General features: G+C 39.8%; 1 protein-coding gene across 2 annotated transcripts; it reads left to right on the forward strand.

The window, feature by feature from the left end:
* The first annotated feature begins 227 nt into the window (after positions 1-227).
* LOC127426555 (mediator of RNA polymerase II transcription subunit 16-like) lies at positions 228-13,435 on the forward strand. Of its 2 annotated transcripts, none has more exons than XM_051673435.1 (14): positions 228-669; positions 892-999; positions 2,097-2,266; positions 2,351-2,782; positions 3,367-3,472; positions 5,059-5,214; positions 5,307-5,524; positions 5,614-5,820; positions 6,024-6,234; positions 8,793-8,926; positions 10,429-10,621; positions 10,734-10,950; positions 11,065-11,148; positions 12,726-13,435. In XM_051673435.1, exons 1-14 carry the CDS (start codon positions 528-530, stop codon positions 12,850-12,852), a joined length of 2,505 nt encoding a protein of 834 aa, XP_051529395.1. In that variant the 5' UTR covers positions 228-527; the 3' UTR covers positions 12,853-13,435. The 2 variants fall into 2 exon arrangements, with proteins under 2 accessions (XP_051529395.1, XP_051529396.1); XM_051673436.1 differs by having other exon boundaries at positions 10,737-10,950.

Raw genomic sequence — 13,435 nt, forward strand, 5'->3', positions numbered from 1 at the left:
CATCCTCATCCATCAAGTATGATTTATTTTCACTTTCAACAGTCAGAGACTTTATAGGAATAGTCCACACAAGAATATAAATTCTGTCATCATTTATTCACTATCATGTCGATCCATATTTTTTTAATTACAAACATTTACTTACTTAAATAAAATAAAATAAATAAAAAATAATAATAATAATAAACTGTAATCCCCCTCCAGTCCAGTTGGGAGCGACAGGTTGTAGATTAGTTGTACCAGCAAAGAATCGACGAGCAAAGATGTTCAGGAAACTGCTTGTTTTCAAGTGTAGATAATATAATTATAGATCAAAAAGGTTTCGAAATGTCAAGCGATTTCTGTCTTAAGATGCAGTATCATCATAAAATAAGGAGCATGTAGGTTTTAATTTTTTTTTAAATTTTTTTTTTTTTTGTACTCTAGTTGGCTAACGAAGATTTAGTACACTTGGTGATTCTTTACACAGTTAAAGAGGTTTTTTTATAAACACATCATTGCTGTTAAACTGCATTTAAATTAATTATATGATGGAGATCGCTTATGTTTGTGAGTGGGAGAAGAGACCCCTAAGCAACCACTGTCCATCTATCCCTCTGGTGTGCGCATGGTCATGCAGAAACCTCATCGCCTTCACTACTGATCCGAAAAACGAGGAGGATGACAAAGGTAAGAAAATCTGCCCTAGATCTAGCTGTGAGTTATAAATGTCAGATGATGAGCTTGATTAAAAAAACATACACTGTTAACTGGTACTCAGTTACATCCAGGATACCCACAGCTGCCTGTACAGTATGTGATTAACTACATTATTTTTCAGAACATAATCACAAGTGGAAAAAGTCGTTACTATAAGAGACCAGCTCTAACTAACCATTTTCTCTGCCGCAGATCTCAATCATATGATACACATCATTGACACTGACCATCCCTGGGATGTGTACTCTATCAACTCTGGTCATACTGAAGTCATTTCATGCCTGGAATGGGACCATTCAGGTCAGTCGACATGATTAAATTAATAGTTCATCCAAAAACAACAATCCTGTTATCATTTACTCACTGTCACGTTGTTCCAAACAACATGTGTTTCCTGACATGATTTAATTCATTCTTCCATGGAACAGAAAAGGAGATTTTTTTTTTGAAGAACGTTCACTCTGCTATTTTTCTTCGCATGGCGAAATTCCGCGGGCGAAATATAAATATTTTCATGAGAATCCGCACAGTCGTTAATTTCGCATGATGGACATTTCGTTGGCGAAGAATTTCCCCTTGTGTATTTTGCGTGGAGTTCAAGTTTGGTGAACTTTGACAGGCGAATTCGCCATGTTGACCAATAGGAAATTGCTTGGTTTGGCAGTGACCTCTGTGTGGGTGGTGCTTCATACACCGCTACACTGAATATTCACAACAGAAAACTATATAATTTTAGCAGAAAGTTTTTTTTTTTTTTTTTTTTACTTAACTCTTCCAGAGTATTAATTAAAAATAGGCAATTAGTTTTTGCTGGTTTCACACGCATCTTACCTAACCCTTTCCCTAACCGTGAGTGGAAGTGACACTTTTGGAGTTGCCGCAACCACGCCCCCTTCTGGAGTAACCCTGCCCCATTCGGAGATTTCTGGCCTGCAGCTATTCGCAGATTCACAGTTCAGGTTTACAGCATACCCTGACCAGTGGCTGTCAAGCTCAAGAAAGATCAAAAAAGTACCATGAAAGTTGCCCATGTTAAGAATTGCGGAGCAGAAGTTTATCAATTAATAATGCCTGAAATTCCTTAAATGTCTTATGTATGGCTTCAGAAGACTTGGAATGTACTGCACAAATTGTATGGGCTACTTTTATGGTGTGTTTTTGAGTTTATAGCGACCAGAGATTGTCTGCTTTCATTGTATGGAAATTCGTAAAAATGTCTCCTTTTTCTATGATCCATGGAAGAGAGTAAGTTATACAGGTTTGGAACGTCATGAGGGTTAGTACATTTTTTTTTTTTTTTTTTTTTTAAATATGGGAAAACATGTTTTTAAATCTGCAAAATCTATATCTAGTGATCACCTTTTATTAATCTGAGTGTGTGTGGTGTGATGGCCCAGGTTCGAGGCTGCTATCTGCTGATGATGATGGTCAGATCAAGTGTTGGGGGATGACAGAGCACCTGGTGAACAGCTGGGAGTGCTCACAGACCAGTTATATTGACGGAGACCCGATCATAGCCCTCTCCTGGTTACACAATGGAGTCAAACTCGCTTTGCATGTGGAAAAGGCAAGAAAATCTCCTTGCTAGCTCAAAACACAGTTCACCCTATATTTAATGACTAACACTCCTCTTATCTTTGTTGTTGTACAGTCTGGCTCTACAAATTTTGGAGAGAAGTTTTCCCGAGTCAAGTTCTCTCCTTCTCTTACACTATTTGGCGGGAAGCCCATGGAGGGTTGGTTAGCGGTGACGGTGAGTGGGCTGGTCACAGTTTCATTGTTGAAGCCCAATGGTACTCTGCTGACGGCCAGCGAGAGCCTGTGCAGGCTGAGAGGTCGGGTGGCCCTCGCTGACATTGCCTTCACGGGGGGCGGGAACATAGTCGTGGCAGCCACAGATGGCAGCAGCTCCTCTCCGGTGCAGTTCTACAAAGTGTGCGTAAGCGTGGTGAATGAAAAGTGCCGTATAGACACTGAGCTACTGCCCTCGCTAGTCATGCGATGCACCACCGACCCGGTCAGGAGGGACAAGTATCCTGCCGTCACACACCTTAAATTCCTCACACGTGAAAACTCCGAACAGGTGAGACAATAGACGTGATGCACACTTTCATAAGTACTTTTTCTTTAGCAGATCTAAAAAGAAAGTTATCCATCTTTCATACAGTACATTATAATACTGTGATGCCTAAATTTACTTGTAGCAGTGAAAACTATTGATTTTAGTTTTTAGTGTGTTTTATTAAAGGTGCACTCAGTAATATTTCTTTTTATATTGCGCTGACACCTAGCGATGTAGATGCGGCATCACGGGGGAAAAAAAGGAGTTCTCATTTACCGATGTCATTGTAGTCATGCGTATTCAGAGAGTAAAAGTGTCCAATTACAGAACATTATCGAGATAAAGGGAGTAATATTCGGCTGGTCATATTGTTAAAAAATGCTGTTCATTTCTTTCGGTTTAGAAGCAATTACTAATAAAATCACTGAGTGCAACTGTATTTATTTTTAGACAAAATAGTATAGATTTATAGGTATAGGTTATCATTCATAACATGAAACTAATTATCAGCTTTTGGTATTTGTCAAATGTAATTATCGGTGCATCCCTAATTCCATGCAATAAGCTTTGTGTGCAATTTATTTTACCATATCATGTTTCTGAAGGTGCTGCTCTGTGCGTCCAGTCAGATGGGCAGCATTGTAGAGTGCTGGTCACTGCGCAAGGAGGGTCTCCCCGTCAATAATATCTTCCAGCACCGATCACCTGTGGGTAGGTTACATCCATCCTGATGTAGAAAGAAATCTAATTTTTAAAGCATTTTAAAGGTACAGTTCATCCAAAAACGAAAATTCACTCACCGTAATGTCGCTCCAAGCTTGTATGACTTACTTTCTTCCATGGTACAGAAAAGGAGACATTTGGAGAGACTTCACATGGCGTTTTGCCATATAATAAAAGTGAAGGGGGACTCTGGACTGTCTAGTTCCACAAAGTACATAAACATAACACTATAAAACCTCTGTAAAACAAATTGATACGTCTTGTGCACTATATTCCACATTTTCTGAAGCAATACAAACACTTTGTGTGATGAATGGAACAAAATGTAAGTTATTCAGTTGCAAATCAAATCATTAAAGAAGTCATGGCATACTCTTTTTATATATATATATATATATATATATATAATTTTATTATCTTCCCTGATCTTTTTTCACCAAAACAGTCATAATTTAGTAATATATGATCATTTTCAACCCTGTCTCTGGCCCTCTGTCTGAAATGCTCGGTTTTGGCCTAAGCGCCTCCTTTAAACTTCGAAGTAAACGGCCACTGTTCTGATTGGCTAACATCATGCAGCCCCTCGAATACAGCCATATTTGAAATTCAATCGGAAGAGAATGAACAAAGCTCCACAGCATTATAAAACGAGGGTTTACACATAACGCCCATCCAACACATTGCATCCAAATATATTAAACTGTTCACTTAAGCACAGCAGCACCATAAACTATCAAACAGTCATGACATTTGAAATATTCATGAATTAAAGTGTTAACTTATGGTTTTGCTATCGGGTCAGATAGTGTTTTTTTAACTGCCCCATCCTTCAATAACAGTTCTTTGCAAAGCTTGAATCATATTATGCTGATATGAGCCAAAAAACAACGGACATACATAGTCTAAAGCACGGTGAAAGTGCATACATACAGTATTTTCCTGCACTGAGTCGCACATCGCTGGAAATGCATCAAAACGGTCAAGGACGTCCATCTAGTGCATGTTTTTATAGGCCAACAATGAAAAAAATGCAGATGGGCGCAAGAACGCGTCCAGGGAATATTTGATTCCTCATAAAACGACCCATTTAATGAGCTGAGGATGCAGCATACAAACCAACTATGGCTTCTACAGTGCTGGTTGAACATCATTAACCATATTTTATTTGGGCAATACAAACGGGATTTGATCAATAAGATGAACTTTAAATTTCAGGTCTGTTCATCACACAAAGTGATCGTATGGCATAAGAATACTTGTGCACAAGCAATATAATGCACAAGTCGTATTGACCACTTTTACTGATTTTTATTTTATTTGTCCTTTCTGGAGCTTGACAGCCTCAAGTCACCATTCACTTTCATTTAATGGCAAAAAGTTGTGTGAAGGTTATTCACATTTTGAGTTCCATGGCAGAAAGCAAGTCATACAAGTTAGGAGCGACATTAGGGTGAGTAAATAATGACTGAATTTTCATTTTTGGGTGAATTGTTCCCTTAATGCTGCAATTAGACTGACTTGTCTGACATTATCAGAAGTTAAATGTTTCTTGCTATTTTTCCTGCCAATTTCAGTGGGTGAAAAGCAGCCAATGATTCTAAAGTGGCGGATACTCTCTGCAACCAATGATCTGGATCGCGTGTCTGCTGTCGCTCTGCCTAAACTTCCCATCTCCATCTCTAACACTGATCTCAAAGTTGCCTCGGACACAAAGTTCTTCCCAGGCCTTGGTATGACATTTTAACCTGTGCTTGCTCTTAAAAGCCCTTTTAAAGTAGCTAGTTTATGGGTGATAAATATTTTGTTTGTTAACTGTCCACAGGTCTTGCTCTGGCATTCCATGACGGCAGCATTCAGATTCATCACCGTCTTTCCCTGCACACCGTGGGAGTGTTCTACAGTTCCTCTGGTTCCTCGCAGTGGGTCGGGGAGGAACCCGCCATTAAACGACAAAGAGCGGGTGGCCCGATGCTGCACTTCAAAGCCCTTCAGTTCTCCTGGACCTCTCTGGCTCTTGTGGGCGTGGACAATCATGGCAAGGTATGGAGGCATGACAGCCATCCATGACAGAGAAATAACCCCCAGTCTTAAATGTGATCTGATGTTTTCCTCTTCTCTTTTGACCTTAGCTGCACATGCTCCGAGTGTCCCCATCAATGGGGCAAATGCTGGACATGAACACTCTGCTGCGCCACCTGCTGTTTCTGCTGGAGTACTGCATGGTGACAGGGTATGACTGGTGGGATGTGTTGCTGCACGCACAGCCTAGCATGGTGCATAGCCTGCTGGAGAAGCTTCATGAGGAGTATATGAGACAGAACCAGGCACTACAGCAGGTATAACTGTCCTGATAGATCCTCACACCACAACAACTTACATTGAATAATTCAGTGCCTGTTATATTATATATGGTGTAAATAAATGTATGATGCTATATTATTTCTTTCATTTTTAAATATTCTCAATCGAGTTAGTAGGTGGCATACTGTGTTGATTTGTATTGGATACTATTTTCTTTTTTTTCTTGGTTATGATTTAGGTTCTGTCAACTCGTATAGTAGCAGTGAAGGCATCTCTGTGTACGCTGTCATCTGCCACTGCAGCGAGAGCTTACGACTTAAATGCTAAACTGCTGCTCATCGCCATCAGCTCCACACTGAAATCTCTGCTAAGACCTCATGTTCTCAACACACCTGAAAAAAGTCCTGGAGACAGACTGGCAGAGATCTGTGCAAAAAACACAGACACCGGTAATGACCTGCCACCCAAATACAGTTTCAGAGATAAATTGAGGTGGATTGTGTAATTTCAGTGCCACTTGCATTACCCAACAGAATTTCACGGATGTAATGAACCTATTTACACCTGGTATAAAAATGCGTTTCGGGTGATCCAATCACAAGCCGACAACACAAAATACAGGTGTAACGGAGTATAATACATATTGTGATCGGATCACAAAAACCCACATATGGAGGTAATCAAAAACGCATGTGACCACATTAGGAGTGGGTTAAAAATCGATTCAGCGGTGCATCGCATTTCTCCAACCATTCAGAATCTGAGTTCAGTTTAAACCGCTGCAGCGCAGTGGTGCGCACCAGAGACAGAGTGAGATGCTAGAAACAAATTTGCACTTTAGACGCACATACACTGAAGCCAAGCGCACAAACATGACTGTTTGCAGACTAGGTGCATCAACCACACGACTATTCATGCCCAAATGAATCTACAATCCCGAAATTCATTCACAAACCCAAGTACATAGCAACAAGAAAGTTTATCTGTGATAATACACCAACTGACAAAATAAAACACAGGCTTGTGCCCTTTTTGTACAGAATTGAAAAGAAAAAAAAAACAAACATCTGAAAATAATAATGAGACATCGGTTCAGGAGATGTGGGTGATGTTTTTATTTGTAATTGTTTGCCTCCTGCTTCCCAATGCCTTTCTTTCCTCTTGCGCTCTCTTCATTTCATTGGCTGCTGCTCATTGCCGGTCCCTCACTTGTCGGGACAGTACGCACACCTGACGACTCGGGTTTAAAATCCAGCGTAGCAACGAGGTCATGCGATCTGAGACTTCTAGTCGAAGAGTAAACAGATGGGACAGCGCATACAAGATGCTTGATACATTTCTGAAGCAACAACCCGCTATTTAAACCATTTTACTGTCACCTGAGCTGGTGAGGAGAGAAGAAGCTGACATCCGCACTCTCACAGAAGCAGATATCTCATCCTGGATTGGTTATAGTTAAAAATATAAATGAAAAGGCTTGGCATAGATGCATTTTAATTCATAATTAAATACTGTTATATAAAAATATTCCGGGTTCAATACAAGTTGAGCTAAATCGACAGCATTTGTGGCATAATGTTGATTACCACAAAAAACCAAAAAAAAGTTTCGGCCCTCCTTTTCTTTAAAAAAAAGCAAAAATTGAGGTTACAGTGTAATAATAATTTTTTGTGGCAATCAATATTATGCCACAAATAGTGTCGATAGAGCTTAACTTGTATTGAACCCGGAATACTTCTTTAACACTGCTTTAAACAAAAACATATTTTTATATAAGTAATACAAAAATAATTATATAAGTATTTAATAGTACTATTTAGAGTGTTTTGATAGAAACAGTATTTATTTTCTTGTGCTTTTAAGAGATTTTTTTTATAAGGTTCTAAAGTAAGAAAATGAAAAATGTTGATTATCTACTAAACTATAGAACTGTCGATTTAATTTTATGGATATTCCATGTTTTGTTCACAGCTCACTCATACTGAATGTAAAGGGCCAGCTTATGTTTTTGGAAATAGCTGTTAAATGAAAATCTAAAAAGGGAAAAAAATTGGAGGACAAGATGCATTGTAACGCATTGAGAATCGTGTTGTAATTGAATCATTATTCTTTGAATTGTAATCTAATCAAATTGTGAGTCTAGTGAAGATTCTCACCTCTAGACCACACTGCATTTGAGGTCACACTCACCTGTCAATCAACCACTGTCCTAAAACAAAAGAGTTTTAAACTTTGCCGGTTAGAAGTGGCTGTAAAAGGAAATCACATTTTTTTTTAATAAGCGCATATACACCCGTCTGGCACCAACAATCATGCCATGGTCCAAATCACTGAGATCACATTTTTTTTCCCCATTCTGATGGTTGATGTGAACATTAACTGAAGCTCCTGACCCGTATCTGCATGAGTTTATGCACTGCACTGCTGCCACATGATTGGTTGATTAGATAATCGCATGGATGATTGTTGGTTCCAGATGGGCTGGTTTGAGTATTTCTGTAACTGCTGATCTCCTGGGATTTTCACACATAACAGTCTCTAGAATTTACTCCGAATAGTGCCAAAAACAAAAAACATCCAGTGAGTGGCAGTTCTGTGGATGGAAATTCCTTGTTGATAAGAGAGGTCAACAGAGAATGGCCAGACTGGTTCGAACTGACAAAGTCTACGGTAACTCAGATAACCCTCTGTACAAATGTGGTGAGAAGAATAGCATCTCAGAATGCTATTCTGAGATGCGGGTTGGCGCTGTTTTGTCGGCATGAGGGGGACCTACACAATATTAGGCAGGTGGTTTTAATGTTGTGGCTGATCGGTGTACGTATACATGCACAAGACCCCGGAACTCCAATAATTCTGCTCTGAGCTTGGTGTATCTGGGAGGGGGGTAAAAATGCTTATTCGTGCATTAAGTATATTAACATCTAAATTACATGCTTCATCTTTTAACATCCATCCATCTTATTTTTGTTACTAATGGAGATTTCTGACCTGTTGCTGTGTTCAGACATTGATAAGGTGATGATTAATCTGAAGACGGAGGAGTTTGTGCTGGACGGTCCTCCACTCCAGTCACTCCAGCAGCTCATTCAGTGGGTGGGAGACTTTGTGCTTTACCTGCTGGCCAACCTGCCCAACCAGGTGAGTCAACAGAACTACCTTTATCAACAGTCATGTATCTGATTTTGTGCAGATTTTAGATTTCATGAAGTTTGTGCCTGAATATCTCTTAAAATTTAAATGTGTATCTTTCGAAATGTGTTCAGTTTACTGAATATACACTATATTGCCAAAAGTATTCGCTCACCCATCCAAATAATTGAATTCAGGTGTTCCAATCACTTCCATGGCCACAGGTATATAAAATGAAGCACCTAGGCATGCAGACTGCTTCTGCAAACATTTGTGAAAGAATGGGCCGCTCTCAGGAGCTCAGTGGATTCCAGCGTGGTAATGTGATAGGATGCCACCTGTGCAACAAGTCCAGTCGTGAAATTTCCTCGCTACTAAATATTCCACAGTCAACTGTCAGTGGTATTACAACAAAGTGGAAGCGATTGGGAATGACAGCAACTCAGCCACGAAGTGGTAGGCCACGTAAAATGACAGAGCGGGGTCAGCGGATGCTAAGGCGCATAGTGCGCAGAGGTCGCCAACTTTCTGCAGAGTCAATCGCTACAGACCTCCAAAGTTCATGTGGCCTTCAGATTAGCTTAAGAACAGTGCGTAGAGAGCTTCATGGAATGGGTTTCCATGGCCGAGCAGCTGCATCCAAGCCATACATCACCAAGTGCAATGCAAAGCGTCGGATGCAGTGGTGTAAAGCACGCCGCCACTGGACTCTAGAGCAGTGGAGACGTGTTCTCTGGAGTGACGAATCACGCTTCTCCATCTGGCAATCTGATGGACGAGTCTGGGTTTGGCGGTTGCCAGGAGAACGGTACTTTTCTGACTGCATTGTGCCAACTGTGAAGTTTGGTGGAGGGGGATTATGGTGTGGGGTTGTTTTTCAGGAGCTGGGCTTGGCCCCTTAGTTCCGGTGAAAGAAACTCTGAATGCTTCAGCATACCAAGAGATTTTGGACAATTCCATGCTCCCAACTTTGTGGGAACAGTTTGGGGATGGCCCCTTCCTGTTCCAACATGACTGCGCACCAGTGCACAAAGCAAGGTCCATAAAGACATGGATGAGCGAGTTTGGTGTGGAAGAACTTGACTGGCCTGCACAGAGTCCTGACCTCAACCCGATAGAGCACCTTTGGGATGAATTAGAGCGAAGACTGCGAGCCAGGTCTTCTTGTCCAACATCAGTGTCTGACCTCACAAATGCACTTCTGGAAGAATGGTCAAAAATTCCCATAAACACACTCCTAAACCTTGTGGAAAGCCTTCCCAGAAGAGTTGAAGCTGTTATAGCTGCAAAGGGTGGGCCGACGTCATATTAAACCCTATGGATTAAGAATGGGATGTCACTTAAGTTCATATGCGTCTAAAGGCAGATGAGCGAATACTTTTGGCAATATAGTGTATGTTGTTGGCAAATAATTGTGGTTAGTCATGTGAGAATGTATTAATTTGGCTGAAATACAGAATGAGCCGTATTTGCAGTTCTGAAAGGTACAATATGATTTCTCTGTTTTGCAGGGCTCTATTGTGCGTCCAGGGTTTGGGATCCTCCGGGATGGTGCATCCCTGGGCATGCTCAGAGAGATGCTGGTAATGATCCGTATTTGGGGCCTGCTGAAGCCCGGTTGCCTGCCCATCTACACGGCCACATATGACAACCAAGACAGCATGTCTCTGTTGTTCCGTCTGCTCACCAAACTCTGGCTCTGCTGTGAGTCTGACCCTCGGTCACTGTGTTCACCAACACTTTAATGAAAAAGATGTCATTCTGCAAATTTAAAAAAATAAAAACAAAGTCTTGTTTACTATTTTCATTTTGCTAGCAGCTCAAGATGAGAGTCACCCACAGGATCCAGACGAGACATTGATTGATGAGTGCTGTCTGCTGCCCAGTCAGCTCCTGGTACCCAGCATGGACTGGCTGCCAATCAATGACGGAGTTATCACAAAGATCCAGAGCAAACACCCGCTCAGACTGCAGTTCGGCAAACTGTACACCCTGCCTGGGGTCAACCCCAATGCACAGGTGGAGGTGTTCAAGTGAGAAATGTTTACATGAGTTACACTTATCATCAGTTCATCAGTCGCTTATTTGACACTGATCAAAATACATTAATTGCTGGCAATTTCTGTTTGATTTATCTTTTGTTACAGAAGTCCAGCATCTCAGAGGATGGACCACCTGCGGTGCTTACATCTGGGTATCTCTCCGACAGAGGACAGCAAAGCCTGCACCAGGTACACATGCTCTCCTTCTCTTCAGGGAATGAGCTTCAAAGTATTCCTTCAATATTTTTATTTTTTTACAAAAATCAGTTTGGCAAGCCTTAAAAATCTGTTCAAAAAAATAACATAAATGTTTATATTGACAGTTTCAATGCTTCAAAATCATCTTATCATTATGTATAAAATATGTAATAATTTAATGCAATTTTTTTCTTTTCAAATTTTATTATCAGCATAACAATTTGAGCAAACAGTTGATTTGAAAAATAACGAATTTCAGATTCTTTTTTTTTTTTTTTGGTATGTACCCCTTTTGCTTTGATGGCAGCATGCACTCAAGCTGGCATGATGATCTGATGATCCATGTTATATCAGTATGAATTAAGAACGATCCAAAGTTTGTCTAGTGTGCTTCAGTGGAAGCAAGAAAATCTGACCTTTTGTTCAAAGGGTAGAATGGACAATGCCACAAATTTGCGTACATTTTGATTTGTGACCTAGGAAATGGTGCAGAATATTAAAGGAATAATTCACCCAAAAATTAGAAAATCATTTACTTACCCTCATGCCATCCCAGATATGTATGACTTTCTTTCTTCTGCTGAACACAAACAAATATTTTTTGAAAAATATCTCAGCTCTGTAGGTCTATACAATGCAAATGAATGGTGGCCAGAACCACGAGGGTCCAAAAATCATATTAAGGCAGCATAAAAGTAATCCATATGAATCCATTGGTAAAATCCATATCTTCAGGTGTGATATAAGTGTGGGTAAGAAAGTTAAACAGATCAATATTTAAGTCCTTTTTTAGTATAAATCTCCACTCTCACTTTCATGTTCTTCTTCTTTTGTTTTTGGAAATTTGCATACTTCATGCATATTGCCACCTAGTGGGCAGGGAGGAGAATTTATAGTTAAAAAGGTATAAATATTAATACATTTTTATCTGTTTCTCACCCACTCATATCATATTACTTCTGAAGACATGGATTTAACCACTGGAGTCATGTGGATTAATTTTATGCTGCCTTTATATGCTTTTTGGTCCTTCAAAGTTCTGGTCACCATTCTCTTGCATTGGGCCTACAGAGTGGAGATATCTTTCTAAAAATCTTCATTTGTGTTCAGCAAAAGAAAGAAAGTCCTACACATCTGGTTTGGCATGAGGGTGAGTAGATGATGAGAGAATTTTCATTTTGGGGTGAACTATCTCTTGAAATATTTCTTCTTAATTTTAAATCAAATAACGTTTATATGTATTATGATTTTTTTTTTTAAATTTTTTATCTCAGACCTTTTTACCTCACTGTATTTTGTTTTTTTACTTGCTATTTTGTCTTCTGAACTATACTGGAAGATACAGTATGTGGCTGGGAATGAAGAAAACATTGACTATAGTGTAAAGTGGGAAAAATTTACAGGGTGCTCATATTAGTGTTACAGGCCTCATGGTATTACTTTGGTGCATGCATTTGGCCTGCAACCCTTTTATCTCTACATTCAACAGCTGTACTGAGACTGTGCCTTCACAAACCCTAAATTTGGCTGCACTGCTCAATGAGCTCTTGTCTCTCTGTACTGTTTAGGTGTGGCTGTGTCACCATGCTAAGATCTCCAAATAAAACCAATGCCATGAGACAGTGGGAGCAGCGCTGGATCAAGAATTGTCTGTGTGGAGGTCTCTGGAGAAGAATCCCCTCCACACTAACATGATAACCACACTGTCAGGAACCTGAGACCTGGGGAAATGTTAAAGCTGCAAACAACTTTTTGATCTGTACAATGAATGTTGAGGCCAGCTTCACCTGACAACCTTTATTTTCTCTAAAAAAAAAAAAAAAAATTTTTTTTTAAGTCCTACAGGTTCTCTCTGTTTTCACCCAGCCCCAGAAATGAAAATCGTCATCATTCACTCACCCTAATGTTGTTCCTAACCCAAATGACTTTCTTCCGTGGAACACAAAAGTACATGTTGCAGGCATTATGTTAGTCTCAGTTACCATTCACTTTTAATTACATCTTTTTTCTGTACAAATGAAAGTGAATGGTGACTGAGGCTAACATTCTGCCTAACATCTTTTGTGTTCCACAGAAAATTTTAAATCATGTGGATTTGCAATAACATGAGGGTGAGTGAATGATGACAGAATCTTCATTTTCGGGTGAACTATCCCTTTAAAAAGACAGTGGGCTGTTTTTTTTTTTTTTTTTTTTTTGACTGCTGGAGAGAGTGAATAAAGACATTTTGTGCTGTTGTAAATATGAACAATTTTCTTTTGTAATCTTGTAGTGTGTA

Source organism: Myxocyprinus asiaticus, chromosome 35, assembly GCF_019703515.2.
Source record: "Myxocyprinus asiaticus isolate MX2 ecotype Aquarium Trade chromosome 35, UBuf_Myxa_2, whole genome shotgun sequence".
NCBI lineage: Eukaryota > Metazoa > Chordata > Actinopteri > Cypriniformes > Catostomidae > Myxocyprinus > Myxocyprinus asiaticus.

Excerpts from the sequence above, each read along its gene's own strand:
- LOC127426555 (XM_051673435.1), top strand. The coding sequence starts at position 528 with ATGATGGAGATCGCTTATGTTTGTGAGTGGGAGAAGAGACCCCTAAGC. Across the intron at positions 2,267-2,350 it reads TCGCTTTGCATGTGGAAAAG|TCTGGCTCTACAAATTTTGG; the intron begins GCAAGAAAATCT and ends GTTGTTGTACAG. Across the intron at positions 10,622-10,733 it reads CACCAAACTCTGGCTCTGCT|CAGCTCAAGATGAGAGTCAC; the intron begins GTGAGTCTGACC and ends TCATTTTGCTAG.